A 19,567-nucleotide genomic window follows, 5' to 3' on the forward strand; every position below is an offset into this window, starting at 1 on the left:
AGGTAGCAGGTGGCCAACCCAGAAGATGGTATCAACTTGTAAAGCAGCACAAATTTCTTTGCCCTGCTAGTGGCAGCTAGCCTTGTGTTGAGGGATCCAAGTGAGGATCTTGCTTTTGCTGTCACCGTAGGGCTGTTTCCCCAGTGTTGGCCATGCAACCAGATCCAGGCTGCCCACAACTCTGTTGAATAGCATCTCCTTGTATGCTGTGCAAATCTAGCCAAAATCCTGTGACGGTAGAAACTGTTGTAGAAATACGAATTGATTTTCAGTAGAAGCTCATTACAAGGTCTGGACAGCATTAGTGATGGGATGTTCAGAGATGCCAAGCAAAGTGGGCAATGCTGCATGGGTATTTCATTGTCTCTGGACTGCCCTGTTACCACCTCAGGGTCAAAAGGTCACCTAGCACCAGTCAGAGAGTAGCTCTCAGACTGTAATAATCCAAGCTGGATTTTATGAGCTGCCTTTCAAAAGTGAGGTCTCTGGGCCTGATATTTTCCTATACTGCATTGAGTGGTACCTGGCACAGGGAAGATCCCACTCTGGTTGGTTCTGCTTCATGCTGGCACAGGTAGCAAAGGCAAGAGGATGTTTTTAGGACTCTAAAAATGAGAATTAGCATTAGAACTCTGTATCATTGATCATCTTAAAAAACAAAAAAGAAAACACAGAAAACAAAATTGCCACTGTTTCTAACTTTTGAATCTGTGCCTTATTAATTTAAAGTTCACAAGAGGAAGAAACACCCAAGAGATCCCAAAGCTGAGGAATTTTTATGAGGCTAGGCTGCCATTTGCCTCAGTTGTGTCTGCTCAGATATAAGACTAGTTACAGAGTAGTGTGTAGTACAGCCCCAGGGTTAAGGCATTGCTTTGAATAAGACTGCAGAGGTTTGATTTCTGACAATGAAATTAAATAAGCAGGTCATTTATCAGATGAAGATCTGTGCTTATCCATTTCTTATCTGAGCCTAACCTGGTGCAGAGCTCTGTAGAAGAGTGCTAATACTCTTCTGGCCATTTTCTTGGTGTAGGCTGGACTTGATGATCTGAATGGTCTTTTCCAGCCTTAGTAGTTCTGTGATACTGTGACTAATTTTATCAAGTGTCTCTTAAGTTTTGCACTTTAGGAGACTTGGAGTGTGTTCCACAAGCTTCCATTGCCAGGGTACAAACCTAAGTATGTACTTTTTGAAAGATCTTTTACAATAAATATTGTGGAATAAATTTATTTAGAAGAATCAGGGCTGGTTTTATTTCAAGACATAAACTATGAACAGTTTAATATATTACAGGTAGATAAATAATATTTCAGTGCTTTTTATTTACATTTTTTGTGAAGAGGAAGAAGCAAAGGCTGTGTTATTTTAGGATGTACTTTTTCCAGTCCCTGTTAAGAAACTCTGAGAGCTGCTAATGAAGGAGCAGATACTCATGTTGAGCCACTCTTTTGTTCTTAGCAAATCTGTACCTTGGGATGTGATCAAACTTTTCTGATTGATGCAAGTTTTGCAATGTGAAATAAAAATAAAGAGATTTTAACTTTTTTTTTTTTCTTTTCCCCTTCAATGCATAATGAAGCTTGAATTCCTATTCTCTGACTTTGTGAGTCTGAGGCATTTTTGGCAGTTTGTAGTGGAAAGTTGAACGTGCACTTCAACAAGAGATGGAATAGAAAGACTTTACATAAACATGTGAATCTCCAGTAGATTAAAAAATCTCTGCTACTTTACTGGGTATGGGAGCAGGTTTAGATATATTCAAGGGGTTTTAGTGAGAGGTATAAAGTAGCCCCTCATAATTCAAGTAATCCAGAGCCCGTAGGAAGGATGATTTGGTCAAGTCTGTGATACGTGTAAGGAATGAACCAGAAGCTGATCCACGCCATCCAAATTGCCAACACTTTGGATCCAAAGCTAGTCTTCACTTCAGAAATGTCTCACTGACTCTTTTTACCATTTTTAATTTTTGTGTGTGTGAAAATCTGAGGTTTCCAAAGTCCCAGGTATCTAAAGAACAATTGAAGCAATGAATTTTTGGGTGGTTGTTTGGTTAACACTTGTTGCTCTTTCCACAAATGACTGGTGTAATCCATTTGGTGGGTGTTAAAGTGCCCCCAGATCCTTTTTTTTTTTTTTTTTCCAGAAGCTCTATAGAGAATGGACCTCAAGGTGGCGGTGACTGGGAGTTGTCAGTTCTCCTCCACCACCCAACACCCTACCCCAACACAGAGAAGTTTAGCTTTAGTCTCCTACTTCGAGGATCTGCCATAAAACATCCCAGCAAACAAGAGTCGGGCAGGGTTTGGCAGGAAATTAGGTGTTTGAATAGGAGTATTTCATTAAATGAAACCAGGCATATAAAGTGAATAATACGGACTGAGCACATAGAGCTTTGTGCTTTATGGATGTGGGTAACCATTGCACTGCCTGCTGTGACTTTCCGTAAGCCTAGTCCATGTCTTCCATCAGGATAATTACACACAACATTTTTTTCAGCCTTTGAAAGATGCAGGGCCTCATTCTGCACTTGACTGCCTCTGTAACATGCCATTGATTTTAATGAGATTGCACTAACATGCCATTGATTTTAATGAGATTGCACTAACATGAAAGCAGAGCAATGGAGTGAAGGTTTAGGTTCATAAGAAGCAGTCCAGGTGCACAGCACAAAGGTGCTGCCACGGTTTAGTTACCCTCCTAATGAGCAGCGCAATTTTAGTACGTGCGTTTTCCTCCTTTGAGATCTATGGCCACACATGCAGGGAGCAGGACAGAGGTTGGCTCATGGGAGTGCATGTGCTGGCTCTGACTTGTGTCCCATGCCAACCCACTTCAAAGCCAACTCAGGCTGCTGGGGCATGGGGAGGGGGAGCAGTGGTGAAGGGGATGAGTTACAGCCTAGAAACAATACTCTCTCTTTTTCACTACCTGTGCCCATCCTTTGAGGCCCACTTAGAGGGGAATAGGCTGGCTCTCCTGCAAGCCATCCATCCAGGAATGAGGATAAATGTGGGCAGGCTGCAATGCAGTCACTCTCAGACCCAGATCCTATCTCAAGATTAGGCAGAGCAGCATCATGCAAGCTCCATGCTGGTATCTGTGCTGGAGAGATGGGCATCCCTAGGCTTACAGAGCTGGGTCACCTTTCCCATCTAACCATATCTGTATGGGCATCAGCTGTGCATAGAGAAGAGCCATTTTCATCTTCAACTTAAAGAAAGCTCTGCATATGTTCCCTTGTGTGGAAGTCTCTAAAGAAAGCTTTTCCTTCATGGCAATGTCACAGAATATGAGAAAGCCACTGAGATTAAGTCGGTCTGAGAAAATTCTTTGGTTTATTTCATGTTTTCAGGATGAAACCTTCAGAAATTTCAGATAAATGGAGCAGTGCTAGCTGATAATATAATTTCTTCCTATTGCCATGGTGAATTTCATAATGTGTATTTGTACCAGGGGTGAGTTCTTTCTTGTAGAAACACATGGAGATATTATGGCTCAGAGGCAGCAGCTCTCGGCATGGGAGTCTGTCTGTTTTACAAGAGGATTAAAATCTGTCCTGGTGCTAGTTTTGCATTATCTTAATGCCTTCTTTTCCTGTTGTCGTGGACAAAATTGCCAGGTTGTTAGTTGTTTGGCTGCGTGTGTTGTGCAGCCAAAATCCTGTCTGGGCTCCAAGGTGCATTCCCAGTAGCCCCACCCCCCTGGCAACCTTTGAGCTTTTGGGGAACAGATTGGGGCAGTGGAGAGTGAAGAGGAGTGCTGCTTTCCAGGAGCTTGCAGTGGAAGGGCCTGCTGAAACCCATAGGTGGCCCTGTGCACCAGTTACAGATGGATCCTGCCTGAGCAGGCAGATATGCTCACCTGTGTGTGTGTGAGGAGCCACTTGGGGATCCTGCTGCCCTGGGAGTCTCTCAGGGGGTCATTTCTTCTACCTTCTCCTGCATTCGAAGAAAGAAATGCGAAGTGGGCTTAAAGCCACCATCTCTCCACTCAGGAAAGTGTTACCTTTTGTAATACCAATGAGATGCTTTTCAACATCAAGTAAACGGTACATCCAGGCCCAATGTAGTTAGAGAGCCCAGGGTTCGTAGAGGCAGCTCTGACAAGTGCTTACAGATGGTCCATGTGTGTAGGTGGAAGTCAGGGATGTCCCAGGAGAGATGTGTCTTCTAAGCATTCATCATTGCTTTGTGAATTTATCTTCTGTGGTGTCTACCTCTTCTCCACAATGAGTAGTGTATTTCCAACACCTGATTTGACAGCAAAATATGCATAAAAAAAGCAGTGTGAGTCAGCTTACCCTGATTTTATGCAGGAGTCTAACCAAAATCGTAGGTCTGGTAGGTTTATGGCACTGCTGTGTTTGGTGTTTCCTTTCCTTACAGGGTTCTGAGGTATTGTATGCTGCATTTTAGACTTTAGAACTTTTAGACTTTTTAGAACTTTTTAACTTCTAGAAGTTACCTCACTTTGCAGTAAATAAACAATGCAAAGATGAAAGAAACCCCAACAGCTAATTGGGAGAGCACATAATGTGGAAAGTACAGTCATGAACATGGTATGGAAAGATGCAAGTTTTGGAGGGGCGTGTTTTGTTCCAGACAATGTCTTGCCACGAAATGAGTTGCAGAATGTGGGCTCACATTGCAATTTTCTCAGGCAGGTTTCCTGACCATCACTGCACCTCTGACTAGGGGTGGAGAACAGTCTGTACAAGGATTATCTAGAGGAAAACAAGCTCAGTTAACTTTATCCTGTACTTTCATCATGTTTGTTTTTGCAGTCAGATTAAATTCAGGCTTCACCACTTAAAGTGCCCTTAGGCTCTAATGTATCTCAGATATGGGACTTAAGATACTGTAAATTGATATTTATGCTATTTCTGCAGTGGGATATCCACTGAAGCCAAGGAATTTGAGTTGCTGGCCGACTAGGAAGGTTCTGAGCATCATGGGAGCTGCCAGCTGAGACAGCCAGGAGTCCTGAGGAGGGGTGCAGTGTCAGCACTGGGGAATCTCAGGTGCATCCTGGAGGAGAACCACTAATATTCTTTCATTTCTGAGGATGCGGGACTGAAGGGATGTGTGTTGAGGAATCAGTTGGGATCAGGTCCATTGACAGCTCATGCTATTCCTCTTTGTTGCATGGACAGTGAAAAAGAAATAAGTTAGTTTTGCTAGAAAGTTGTTTTTCTGTTAAAGTAGTGAGTCCCTCTTCTTGCAAATTAGATTTCCAGTGACAAGCATGAAAAAGGAGAAGTATCCACTGAAGCCACGGAGCTTTGGGTCAAGCCTGGAATACCACTGAAATTGAATACCACTCTTTACCTGCTTCCATTTTAAAGCCTAGAAAAGGTTAGACTAGAAGCCAGTAAGCAAAGAGCAAAAGGATACACACGTATACATTTGAAACACACTCAAATAGTATAGATTTGACATTTATTTGTTATCAAAAGCTTTAAGGCTGTAAGCCTAATTCTGCTGATGGTGCTGCCTAATCCAGCTGTGCTTTTATCCTGTGCCTGATATTTAGACTCTGGAGGAATAGCGAGAGCCAGAGCTGTGGCTCTGTCCTGCATGGGAAGCCAAGTCCTTATATTATCAGTTGTTCTGATGGGACCTCTGGCCTATGTGGTTGAGGAGATCCTATGTGGTTGGGCCATGTCAAAGAGAGCAATACACAAGTAATAACGTAGTTTTCGCCAGATGAAGAACTTCAGATGTAAGCAAGCAGACAGTGTTAGGGCTTGAAAGATGTATGGAAGAGAATACTGAACCAAAACTACAAAGAGCAGTTCTAGCAAAGAAAATATAGAATACCAATGTGAGTTAGTATTAGACAACCAGGTGGAGGAGATACTTTCCAGTGCTGCTTTTGAAGTTGCCGGTCTTAAAAAACACTTCCAAAATGGGTCCACCAAATGTTCTTTTTTTTCCATGTTTTGTTTATTAGGGATCGGAGAATAATTAAGTTTCTTACAACATACAAAGTACATTCACTTAATGTAACTCCATTTCTCTTGTCATTGAATATTTTATTGTAGGAAGGTTACAGCCCTACATACCATACCTGATTTTACAGTTTATGCTATATCCATCTGTCTCCAACTTACTGCCTTATGCTTGGAAGCTTTCAGGTCTGGTGTTGGACTGGGTTTCATGTTTTATTCTCCCAGAGGTGGCTGCTGAGTCGAACAGTGGGTTGGAGTTCTCCAGGAACTGAAACAGTGGCTTGATGTAAACCATGTGTTTTGGAGCCCATGCACTTTGTGTGGATGGCAGCAGGGAGCTGTGGGAGCCTGAGCTGTGCAGCCAGGAGAGCTCACCACCCTCCTGATCAGTTCTTCTGGACTATCATGGTGGTGTTTTTTGTCATCATGATGGACCTGAAGGAGGAATAACTTGCTGCTGCCCCATGTCCCTTCAGAGTGGGAATAGGTTTCAAAATAAGCTGGAGATAGAAGGTGCTATGGAAGTTTCAGCTGGGGTGCACTAAAGAACTTGGGATGAATGCACGTGGTGGGGGATGTTTTATAGTGCTCATGAGACAAATGTTAGTCTCCAAGTCATGATCACAAATTAAAAATACATGCTGTAGTTACACAGTTATGTAAAATAAAGGAAAGGGGCTTTTCTTAAGACATAGCTCTCCACAGCATCTCTTGAGAACAGTGTGGAAAGGGAAAGATGGAAAAAACAAGCTTTCCTTTTTTTATGATTGTTAAGAATGGTGAATATGGTGAATCTGGAAGCTATATGGCTCAGAGTGGATGGCTTTTGCCATTACTGTTCTAGGTTCAGTTGGAGGAACTGTTTCTATTAATTTTTTGTTGCTTGCTTTATGCATGCAGCAAAGCACAACTTTCTGAGTGTGTTCTTCCCTGCTGACTGTATGCTTTTACTTTCTTGTCGTATTGGCTGTTTGTGAAATATTATCAATACCTTTTGTAGTTGTTCTTCTGCACATAACCAATAGTGGGCTTTAATCCATCCTGTTTTTCTGTTCTTGGTATATTATTGGTTTTATCTGGGAGTTTTGACAAGCCCTTCCCCAACGGTATGCTCTGGATGGTCACAATGGTACAACTGAAGCTTTTCCATCTCTTGTGATGACAGTTCAAGTCAACCAGTCAGACCTACAAGGCAGCAGGTTTAGAGGGCAGCTCTGTCCTCACAGTGACTGACAAGGGGATGTCCTGCCAAGGAGTGTTAAAGTTGCAGTCTTGTCCTCATGGCTGTGCTGAAGTCTGTCCTAGAGGAGCTGGGAGCATTGGATCCTCTGCCTGCATTAGAGGGACCAGCCCCATGCTGCCTCTGCAATAGAACTCACAGAAGCCTGTTTGTGTTCTTGGTTAGTCAAGTAAAAAACCAGCAGAGGGTGAATGCTAATTTTTTTTATGATTTATGGATCAGCTATGAGGTGCTTTTTGATGGTCTGGAATAGTATTTGGAATAAATTTTGCTGGTAGATACTATCTTAGTGGAAGTAGGTACTTCTTATGATTCTGGATGTGTCAGGAAAGGCAGGGGTGAAGCTGTTTTCCGTATGGATGCTGTGGCACCCTGCAGAGCTGTGCTGCTTGCAGGCCTCCTGCCTTCTCCTCCAAGCTTACTGATGTGCAGCCATGAGGAAAACGTCGGTTTAGGGCATGTGTTTGACAATGAAGACATCAAGCTTGCAGAGGAGGACACAGACTAGTTTTGACTTTGGACATGATTGCTCAGCCATGCATAGGATAAATGGAAGTAATTACCAGGGTTGGGGTGTGAGAAGGGGATCTGTGATGGAGAGTATTTTGAAATAAACTGGTTGTGGTGCCTACAGTGGAAGCGCTTCTTAATCCCCAAGCTCAGCCCCGGTGGTGAGGTTGGCCATGGTCGGGACATTCCCACACCTTTGCCAGCTGGTAGCCATGGCTACAGTGTGCTTTCACAGCCCCTTTGGGGTTGCTGGGGTCTTTACCACCACGGTGGTTTGCTCACTGGAGAAGGCCAGATAGGAGACATCCAAAGGCAATGGACATGAGACCAGAGAGCTTCCTTCAGGGGGTGCTGACCCAGAAGGAAACGTGTATGTGGACTCCAGTGGGAGAATGTGAAACCTTCAATAACTCACTGTCAGTTGTTCTTAAATCATAATACATGCATTAAACATGTATAAATATGTTGTTGAGTTTGGAAAGATGCCCTAGTCCTACTGTACTTAACATTCAGAGGACTCTTCACTGGAAACTTATGTTAATGCTGTCAATTTAAAGAATGTCCTCTTGATGCCAGGTGACTCCTCTACAGATGTATAATGAATTGCTTTGCTTAAATCAGGCATCACTGTTGGATACTGGTCCTCTGCCCAGAACTCCTGGCTGGAGCCTGGTGAATTATGGCACACTTTCCATTGTGCCTTGCAGGAACTAGAGCGTTCCAGTCCTCCCTTTCCATGCCAAGCAGGAGCGTGTGGAAATGTGCTGAGAGGTTTTTTTTTTTCCCCTTTGGGAAACAAAGGCTTTATGTGTCACATGTGTCCATTGCTTTAACTGATTGGCTTATTTCCAGGCAGAGATCTGATGCTGAGTGGATGAACTGGTGGCATTAAAGAAGTTGATCAGCCCTCACAGAGACAAGGTTGACAATGCATTTTAAAATGCTAGCGGACCTACCAACCTGATAAGCCCGAGGCTGGATTTGTTCTCCTATTTCAGTCCTGCTTTCTCTGATTGTGCACTTGTGCTTTTACACATGCTAACTGCTGCCATGTAGCCCCACTAGACTCAGTGCTATACTCCATGCTATGGCTGGTCTGAAGTAAATCAGAGCCTTCTGGAGCTAGATAGAGTGGGCAGCAGATCTTGGTTTAGAGGGCCACATCAGCAGTGCTTGAGCTGGCTCACCAACTGCAGGAAATACCTCTGTAGAGTGAACTCTTCTCCGGATGGACCTGATCCAACCCTCATTGAAGCTGGTGGAATTACTCCCGTTTTCTCAACAGAGCTTGGATCAAACCACCAACTTGAAAAAAAATATTAAGAAATTCCAAAGTGACATGGTGCATTAATTTTTGGGTGGAAAACAAGTATCTTCCTGTGGTATTTTGTCTGTAATTTCTCTTTACTTTCCAAAAGTGGCTTTGTGATAGCTGGGTGGAGATTGGTAACAGTGAGAATACGTAAAGGCAAGGAGTAAAGCAGCTGCCCCTATGTGGATTGTTGGATGAGAAAGCTGGGATATTCCCTTGCCTTTGTGCCTCTCAGTGATGGTAAAATGCCTTTTTTCTTTTGCTGTTCATGTGAAGCAACCAAATTGAAAACCTTAAGTTGCATGAAGGATTACAGAGCTTTAGACACCTGGCTCTGCTAGTAAAGCTCTGTTTTCTCCTGTTTCAAATACCCTCTGTTTCATGATCTTTTTCAAATCAAGTGAAAAAGTGGTGTATCAGGATTGTCCCAGCCCTTAAAGCCAATGTACAAAATGATTGACTTGCTGGAAGATGGTAGAACACCATGTGGAAAACAGCACCCATTGCAGGCATGAAGAAGGGGAGAGCAATGATGTTGCAAAGTATTTCGGAAAAGAACAAACGCTTCTTGTCAAAGGACTGGCCATAGTATGACCCTTGGTGGTTAAACACCACAGTCTGAGCACAGGGCTTCCCCTCATCTCTGCCTTTCCTCAGTCTTTCTGAACCCTTGAGCAGATGCCTATCTTGGTTTCACGAGCTTCCAAACAAGGGCAATTGTGGAGGCATCCTAGGATGCATTTGCCACATGTGCAATGAACTGGAGTTCACCACTCAAGCAGTTGCATTTAGGAGAGGCTGACCAATCCTAAGGTAATGGCAAATAGAAGGAAAATGCAAAAAAGTTTTTTTGCTGACTAGGAAAAGCAAAAGCAAACGTTCTGTACCTTGACTTCTGGTGGTAAATTGACGTGCCTGATTTTTTGTGACCTCATATTTCAACTACTTTTTTTACTTACATCCTAATAGGTTTGAGTTGCTTGGGATAATTTTCCCCAAAGTTCTAGACTGATTACTAGGGGTCAGTACTTCCTTTTTCTTCTGGAGCTACTTTGTGTTTTCCTTTGCTAGATAATTGATGAGGCCCTCTGAAGAAACTGTGTGATTTGGCAAGTGCAAGCTACCTTCTTGTGTGGTTGTTTAGAGGATGTTTTGACTCTCAGCCTAGACCTCATGCTCTGGATTTAAATAATCTTTAAAATGTTCTCTCACAGTGCTAACATGCACAGAAACTTTGGCAATACTAGTGGACGTTTCAAGTGCCAAAATTCAATATTGAGGCTTTAACGAACCCTGTATTTTGGGGCCTGAGATACTATACACAGATTCCTGCAGCTGTAGGTAATGTTGGGTTTCTACACTGAAGAGAGCACTCTCATTTTCTAGAACATAGACAAGGATTTGATTTCATTTTAATTGATGGTAGCTCTTCAGATAATGTATGAAGACATTTCTCAGTTGATTTAGTTTGGCCAGATAGAACGTACAGGAAACTGTTGAATCAGTTTTGGAACCAAAGTGAAAAACTTAGTGACATTTACATGGGCAAATAGTGGGGAGCTGGGGAAGAACCAACCTTCAGTTCAATCAAGCACTTGATAGCTGTTCTCAAAATTTATTGAAAAAAATGGGTTGAGAATGAATGCTTTTCATTGCAACTGATTTGGGACCTCTCCCAGAGTTTACTGTATCTAATTCTTTTTTGTTAGCTTTGAGCTCTTCAAGACTGTTGTCTGTGGGGAGGAGTTCAGTGTTCTTACAGAAAGGGGATATTTTAGGAACTGGGTTACTTAAATGATGCACTGGATTTATTTCTTTCTCCTATTTATTTCTTCCTCCTCCCGCCCATCCTGATGAATGTAGCTTGTTTAGGACAGTGGGTTTGTTCTGGGATTTTTGGGATTTTTTGTTTGGTTGTCTTTTTTTAAGATGAATGAGCCTTGCCAGCAGGACCAAACTGTGATCCTTAGGACATAGTGAGCTTCGTCTTCCCTGTGGAAATTTTCAGGAGCCAAGATGAGATGAGGAGACCAGGGCAGGAGAGTGCTCAGGTGGGGGGACTGTGTCAACGAGAGGCAATCACTTGCTGTTCTGTGGGGGGCTTAAGGAGTAGGGAAATGTCCTGACTAGAGGGAACACTGGCCTTATGGCATGACTGAGCCCAGCGGGACAGCAGTCCTGTGGGTGCTCATATGAGGTGACATGAGCCAGCTTCACCTTCTTCCTCATTGTGGCTGAAGTCAGCGCCTAAAGCCTTATCCTTGACCGCTTCTGGGCTGTGGGCTGCAGTGAGGTAGACAAGTTCCTTCTGCTGCTCTTTGTTTTTAATGAGGAATCCCTCTCTTATTAAGCCTGGCTTGTACTTCTCACAAAAATACTGATTTTGATGGATCAGCCATTACCAGCAAAGCCATTTAAACCATTCTCTGATAGCAGCATCCTGGATGCTGTCAGAGTTGTGCCAGTCAAACTGTAACAAGGAAAGCTAAACAGAAACTGGAGCTAAGTAGTGAAATGGGAAAAGTGGGCAATAAAGTGTGGTGCTACCATGAGGAAAGTAATGAAAGCCTTGGAAAGCCCTGGTTTTAAAATCTCAGCTGATCCCCTGCATTCAGCATTTGGGTCAATAAACTTGCCTAAAACCACATTTGTTTTAAATGGAATACTTTCCATATGGCTCTCTGGCTGGGCTGGTTCCTTTTGTATCCGCTGTCCCTTACAACTCTCTGTTTTAATTCCGGTTGTAAGCTGTGGCTTTGACTGGGGGAGCAGAGCTGTCGAGCTGCAGTGTCCCTCCTGGACACCACAGGCAAATGGGCTCTTGGTGCACCATGACATACAGGGCCACCAAGGGGAAACCCAAAGTGTGTGCTTGCACCACTGCCCAGCAAGCCAGGAGAGTGTGGGTGGTTGAGAGGAGGTGTTACTGCCCTCTGGCAGGGCTGTGCTGCTCAGGACAGTTATTTTGATCCAGGTAGATGGTGGCTACCTAGGACCTAGGGCATGTGGGGTTCAAGGAGAGGCTGCAGGAGTGGGGCTGGCCCAATCTGACAAGTGGGAGGACAGGGCAGCATTGCACAGCAGCCAACTGCTGTCTGATGGGGACTGCAAGGAAGCCACTACTTGGTGGTGGCAGGCCACAGGGAATGCTGGGCAGCAGTTGCTCTTTGGGAGTTTGGGGTTGGAAAGGGCAGGGAGGCTATGCCATCTCCATCCTGAGGCGTTTTGAAGACTGAGCTAGGGAAAACCAGGGCTGGCCTCATGCAGTGTTGGAGGCAGTTTGTCTTTGAGCAGAAGGTTGAGAAGAGACATGCAGGGGACCCTTCCAACATGAATTTTGCTCTTTTTCAGTTCTCCATGGTGGTGTGAATAAAAGCTGTGTGCCTACATGATCAGTGACTTTTGAAATCTGGGTTAGCAACTGTTCAGGATAGCAAGAAAAAGAAACTGTGTGGGAGCAAGTGATTTTTTTTTTTATAGAGTATGTGGCTGAGAACATTCCTTAAAAAGTGTTCAGGGAGCCTCATGAAAGCAACCATATTTATTGTATAGCAAAAGGCATTTACTGCATGTTAAACGTTTAGGACCAGATCCACTGCTGTGATCCAGCTAGCATACACTGTTCTGGCAACACAAAGTGTCTGTAAAACCAGCTTAATTGCCTAAGTAATCTGGGTTATAGTTGCTTTGCTTTGCTGTGGTGGTGAGGGACAGCCATAAGAGAGAAACTGCTGAAGTCTTTGTATTTAAACTGATGATCAGTCTCTCTGTAGGCAAAACAAAAAGGTAAGGCTTGCCATGCTGAGATACTGCCTAGTGTTTCTGAGTTTCCTGGGAGTGTGTGGTTCTCTGCTTATGTTATACAGCACATCAGCATTGAAACCTTGTGTTTCTCACAGGGGTTTCAAGATAAGCTTTGCCAACAGCTGTGAGAGTCACTATGATCCCTTCCAAAAGGAAATTTAATAGAACCATTTGTTGGGAGTGTCTAAGAATATGCAACCTTTTCAATAGATCAAGACCAGTGAACAGTTTGGTTATAGATGATGTTACTGAGCAGAAATACTGGAAAAGAACCTGTTTTTGGTGTGTGTGGGGACATGTAGACATCAATAAATACTTGAAGTAACATATTTAAGTGCTGCCTTTAATTCGTATGAGCTCCTGAACTGGTGCTGGAAGGAGGATGTCAGTATTACTCTGGCAGGAGGTTCTTTACTGTGTCATCTTTCATTGTCTATCCAGGTCCCTGGCAGCTGTTGCTGTCCCAGTCTCTTGTTCTCCTGACGTTGCTGTGGTTGCAGCAACTGGCTTAGCCAGCGAGTGAGAGCCTTTCAGTACAGTGTGTAGCATCTGCACTGGCAGGTTCACACAACCTTGTGCTTGGTGGAATGGCACTGCTACAGGAGACTGAGAGGGACCTGCTTTGAATGTGAAATGTAAAATTGCTACAAGGGTGGGCAATCTCAGGCCTGGCTGGTGCTCCCAGCATTCTTCTTCCTCCTGTTTCTGGCGGATGTGCTTGCAGACTGTGCAGTAGCATGGTGCAGATTATATGTGATGGAGAATGCCATGAAAACTGGAGGTGCTGTTCAGAGCAACCAAACTGCTTGCTTGAGTAATGCTTCCATCACTGTCACTTCTTAAAAGAGTGCTGTTAACTTGCCAGTAAATGTAAAAATAAATGACTTGCATAAAGTACCTGTTACAGAGAAGAACACTCAAGGGATTATATAATGGGAGTTTGGGAAGTTGAATCATGTGTGGAACAGACCTGTTATACATGAGGCTGTCAAGGAGCAGAACGGTTAGTGATGGGTCTAGGAGAAAATAAGCTGCTTTTAATGTGGGTTGCTTTCTAAAAGGAAGTTTAAAAATAGTGAAACAGTTCTGTGCTTCCTTTTATGCTAACATTTAGCATTTGCCAAAAAAATAATGTACTGGTGTGCCTAAAGTAGGGAAGGGGAATTCAAAAAAAAAAAAAAAAAAGGAAAAGTGAAGAGATTGAACTGGAAAGCTACAAGACATCCCCAGTTTCTGGCAAGGTTTCTTGCATTATGATATGTTTTCATTTGTGGTGTCTTGCACTGGTCTGTCTGAAGAGCCTGGGAAAAGATACTATTGAATATTGTACATCCCACTTGGAAAATTTGTTACTGCACTTGGGTTGTATAGGGAAATGAAAACAACTGTAAAGTTATGCCCTTTTTTCTGATGTAATTTAATAGATGTGCTTGGAACAGACATATGCGGACTGTTGTATGTCATGTGCTTCATAATAACTGCGATGGGTTTTGTGTGTTTGCTTGTTTTTTGAAGAGAAGGACACGCCAAGCAGAACTCTGAGAGTGCGCGCCCAGTCTCCTGATGGAAAGTCGTCTTTTCGGTGGAAGCCACCTTATGGAGCAGGCTTCAGGAGTCCGCACAGCAGATCCCAGGGTTACCTCCGTGGGTACGGAGAGAGCAGCCGAAGGATGAGCTACGCTCCCCTGCCGCATGAGCGGCAAAACCAGGAAGCGAGAAAACTGGGTGAGTCAGATTTCCCTGGTAGCATCCAGCCGGAACAGCACACGTCTCTAATCCCCTGTGGCTGCTGGGTGGCCACGGATCACGTGATGTTGTAGCCATCAAAATAACTTCTTCTTGTAAGTGAAAATGCTCACTATAATTGCATTTTCTAATGTGTTCCTGATGTGGTGACCAGGGTGGAAAGTGTAGCAGAACCTGATGCTGCGTTAAAGAGACACCGTGAGCGAGTTGCTCGTATCAATAGAGGGAGGGGCTGGGGAGAAGAGGCTTAGCTCAGATTCTCATTGCATGTGGTGGAGCTGCTCTTTAATCTGCTGTTCCTTGTCGTCTTCTTACAATTTCAATTCAAGAGAGGTTCTCCTCCCCTTCTATTCTGCATTGGTGAGGCCGCATCTGGAGTATTGTGTCCAGTTCTGGGCCACTCAGTTCAAGAAGGACAGGGAACTGCTCGAAAGAGTCCAGCACAGAGCTACAAAGATGATTAAGGGAGTGGAACATCTCCCTTATGAGAAAAGGCTGAGGGAGCTGGGTCTCTTTAGCTTGGAGAAAAGGAGACTGAGGGGTGACCTCATCAATGTTTCCAAATATGTAAGGGGTGAGTGTCAGGGGGACGGAGTTAGGTTTTTCTCAGTGATGACCAGTGATAGGACAAGGGGTAATGGGTGTAAATTGGAGCATAGGAGGTTCAAGGTGAATATCTGAAAAATTTTTTTTACTGTAAGAGTGACAGAGCACTGGAACAGGCTGCCCAGGGAGGTTGTGGAGTCTCCCTCACTGGAGACATTCAAAACCCACCTGGATGCGTTCCTGTGTGATGTACTCTAGGTGACCCTGCTCTGGCAGGGGGGTTGGACTAGATGATCTTTCGAGGTCCCTTCCAGCCCCTAAGATTCTATGATTCTATGATAATTTGTGCCCCTATGTTTTTTTCAGGACAGTGGAGAAAAAAAGTAACGCTTTCATTAAATGTATCCATGTTTGCCAGTAGGGCTGTTTCATGGGCTCTGTACTACAGGGTTACTCTGTTATGTTCATGTTCTCTCCAGTGTCTTCATGATGCCCTGGTCACTACAAGGTCCTGGGATAGTCAGGCTGGTCTCTTCTGTGCTCCCTGACATACCATAGCCATTTGCGCTTGTGCTCTAAATCGTGTGCCCTTGATAGAAAGAATTTCCCATCTAATGATAGCAGTGGGGTTTGCAACAGCTTTATTTCCCCAGAGGCTGAGCATTTCCCATTGCACCGTCTGTGTTGCTTGCCTGTGTAGTGGCAGAGCTGTCTCTGTCCTGCTGCCTGAGGTCCTCTCACGTGAGCAGGCACTAGGTCTGCACACATGAGCCTTGTTTTAACTCTCTTCCTGCAGGCTTCAGCTACTCTTTGTTGTTTGGGTGTGTTTGCTCAAGGTTAGGCTTCTTTCTCTCAAAATCTCTCCTCTAGGCTGAAAGCCTGTCCCATAGATGATCCAGTCTTGGGTTATAAAGTGGGTGATGATTCCAAAATCACAGATGGCTTTGCAGTGTACATGTCTATTTCCTCTTCTGCTTTGTGGGTTTTGTAATAAATGCACATCTTTATCTCCATCTGTCCAAGGAGAGACAACTCTGCAGTCACCGTTAGCAGTTATTTCACCCTCTCCTACCATGAATCTTTTACTTCTCATCCCTTCTCTAGTATCCCTCAATTTTTTATCTTTCTATGCACTGCTTATGAAGGGGCTGTTCTGGCATCTGTGCTGAGGTGTCAGGATTGAGATGTGTGTGGAAGATGCTCCCCTGTATGTTTGATGCTCCGCATGTGCCACTACTGTGCAGGCTGAGAGCCTGTCCAGGCAGTACACGGATTTAGTGGGAGTTGAATAAGGAACTTAATCTTGATAAGAAATACTGCATAATATGATTTGAAGCATCTATTTCTTGTTTTAATTACTTTAATATCATTTTTTTATAAAGAAGGAAACTTTTAAAATGTCAAATTACCAGGAAAAGAACTCAGATCTGGAATATATCACTCTTGTAATGGTCGTTTCATGTTAATAATTTGCTTTCCTGTTTCTAAAATACCTTTACTGTTCTTACTGCATGCATATTAAAATCTCTGATATAAATACTATGTATCTAAATAAATTACCTTTCAAAGCACTATCTCAGGAAATAATAAAATAGACCTCTACCTGAAGAGACAAGTGTTTTGGTTTTTTTGCAATGACAAAGTTACAGAAAAGCCTCTATTTTTTCCCCCTGCATTTACAGCCTCTGAATCAGTTCATGTGGTTTCGCTGCCATCAAGGAGCTCCCAAGGACGGAACCAGCCTGTCTATAGGTCATCTTTAACTAAAAGGAAAGTCACAGGTATGTTTCTACCACATCTGTCAATTCATGGAGACATTTGAATGCAATGAGATGGCTTTGTGATTTTTAGACTGCAAGTCTTTTGGTGCTGGAGCTACGAAGTTTTTCTCTCTGTGTTAAAGAGCTTGCTGGATACCTTCAATTGCTTCTCTAATTCAAGCAGGATTAATAAAGTGATACAACTCTGCAACATGGTTGGTTGGACTTTTCTTCTTGCATTCTTTGGTTTGTTTTTTTTGGTGTGTTTTATTATTTTTTTTAATCTCCTCCTCTGAGGCTACTGGCAAACATTATGGCATGGCAATAGCCACATAAGCAGACTTGATTAGATCAAAGCCAGGATCTCCATGACAGTATGCCTTCTTCTCAGATCTACCCCCTTTCCAGAAGCCTAAATTTGCTCAGCAAAACTTTTTACTTTCTTTTGGAAAGAAGGCGTTACATACTGCTGCCAAGGTTAAAAAGGATGAGCAAGTTTCTGAATCATCTCCATGCCAGCACCATTTTCTCACTCCCTCAACTTGCTATGAGAATGCCATGGAAGTGGCAGAGTGTTTTGGTGATGGAGAGCACCTTTGTCAGAACTGGAAACTGTGGTGTATTGAAATCCCACCTCACACCTGTTCTAAGGAGGTGATGCCATCCACTTCTCATGCTCACTGTCTCCCTTCAAGGTGCTCCTATTGCAAAACTTTGTGACTATGTCCCCTAAACCAGTTGTGCGTAGTAACTGAGTCCTCTCAGACACTTTTGTGTAGTAGCTGTTTGGCTTGGAAAACCTGGAGTTGTCTGAGAACCCTCTACATTAAAAAACGGGTTGGAAGAAGTGAAATTAACTTCCTTACTGCCTGCCTTCTGCGTGGGCAGTGCTGGGTTTTGGGGCAAACTGCCACGCACTGAAAAGAAGGACAGTCTTCCTTGAACTTTGCTCATACACAATTAAGGTTCCTAGAGAATAAAATTGTACTCCAAAGTTTACTGGCCCCTTTCTTTTCTCCAGACATCAGTATTTTTCCAGTGTTACTCTTCTGTAAAACTTGGGCTGGAGGGTTGCGCCTGGTGCATTCTATGCCTCTGGAAGACTTGGGAGTGGTTACTGTGACACTCATAGGAAGAGTCATGAATCTTTCTTGGGGCACTATGTAGACTAGACTGGAAAAACTTTGATGGACAGATAGAAAAAGGAACCTGATAAAAATAAAAAACCTGAAAAAAATTAAATTAGTTTCACTTAATTTCAAAGTGTTGTGAATTATTTGCAAAAGATATTCTGATATGTCAAAACAGCCCACTTCAATGTTTTCTTTTTTCTTTTCTTTTAAACTTTTACACTTTTGTCTTGTATACCATGAAAAATAGAAAAGCTGAATTCAACCAATCTCTGTGAAGCACTCAAAAATGTAAAATATGCAGGAATTGTCCCTTGTGCAGGTTTTTTGACAGTCCCTAGTTTTACTGCCCCTTAAAATGAAACAAAATTTTTAAATGTCAGAATTTTTCAAAAGGCAAAGTTTCTGCTTTCCAGGAAGCTCTAGCAGTGAGTTTGCCAGAAACTAGGAATGTCAGTATGTTAATAAGACATTTGCTGTGAGTAACTGTTTGGGGACTGGTAGAACATTGAAAGACTGCAGAATATATTGGTACTCTGGTCTTGTAAGCAGCCAACTAACAGAAGAAATAATATTTCCATGTGATACCATCAATAGTCAGTGTACTTTGTTTTCTACTACTGCTGTATTTGTATTCGTTTGTGCGGTGTGTGTATCATAACATCAGCTAAAGACAGTTACTATTTTTTATGAGAACTTCCATCTTGTTGATGTGGTATTTTGTTTTGCCTTTTCAGAGGAGGAAGAGGTGGAGGTGGCACAAGATGTAACTGTTCGAGTTATGTCCTCTCAGTCTGTGCTCGTGTCTTGGACAGACCCACTGTATGAAAAACGGAAGGTTGCAGCAAATAGGTATTTAGCCCTGTGTTTTCTTCTCTGAACACACGCTAAAGGAGAACTGCTGCCAACTCACTACCAATTGCTTTTGTATTTATTTAATTATAATTGGGGAATCATTTAGCTTAGGTTGTAGGAATTTGCATATCCCTACTTATGGCAGTGACTTCATGGTCATGAAGGACATGCTTCATGGAAGAGAAGAGAAACCTGACATGGGTAGATGTGGGGGGATGAGTTCTGTGTAAGCACTGGGCTACATGGGTCTAGATCCCTTCTGATTGTTGTCAAGTACCAACCAGGTACTTTTTTTTTTTTGCTATTCAAATGCTGCTATGCCACCGTGTTTGGCAAATCCTTATGCCCACATGGGGAAAGAAGAGGTGGGGATGGAGCACGAACCGCAGAGAGGCAGAGGCAAGGTGTTGAGTTGGATTGTTGGAACAGACTGCAGCTTTGAGAGAAACATCTGCAACAGAAATGACACCTGTCATTGCCCTCTGCATCTGCTGATCCTCCAGAAGCCCTGCACAGCAGAGGTTGATTGGGTTGGGGTCTCCCACTGTCAGGAGAGCTTGGCTGGCAGCAGTGTGCTGCAGCAGTTGGAGACCAAAATAAACAGAGAAATGGGCTGGAAGCTGCCAAGAACCTGAAAATGCTGGATTGTGTTGCTCAGCCTAGTAACAGTGAAGGGCTGTTAACCTGGGGCTGAAGTACCCCCGGGGGCA

General features: G+C 43.4%; 1 protein-coding gene across 1 annotated transcript in view; it reads left to right on the plus strand.

The window, feature by feature from the left end:
• Positions 1-13,576: 13,576 nt before the first annotated feature.
• Positions 13,577-19,567, plus strand: part of FNDC1 (fibronectin type III domain containing 1) — a 194,922-nt gene continuing 188,931 nt past the window's right edge. The window contains exons 1-4 of the mRNA XM_010000015.1: positions 13,577-13,601; positions 14,336-14,545; positions 16,795-16,893; positions 18,740-18,854. Of these exons, the coding sequence (XP_009998317.1) occupies positions 13,577-13,601; positions 14,336-14,545; positions 16,795-16,893; positions 18,740-18,854 (449 nt within the window). The remainder of the gene's footprint in view (positions 13,602-14,335; positions 14,546-16,794; positions 16,894-18,739; positions 18,855-19,567) is intronic.

The sequence above is a fragment of the Chaetura pelagica genome, unplaced genomic scaffold (genome assembly GCF_000747805.2).
Source record: "Chaetura pelagica isolate M959 unplaced genomic scaffold, ChaPel_1.0 scaffold135, whole genome shotgun sequence".
Classification (NCBI taxonomy): domain Eukaryota; kingdom Metazoa; phylum Chordata; class Aves; order Apodiformes; family Apodidae; genus Chaetura; species Chaetura pelagica.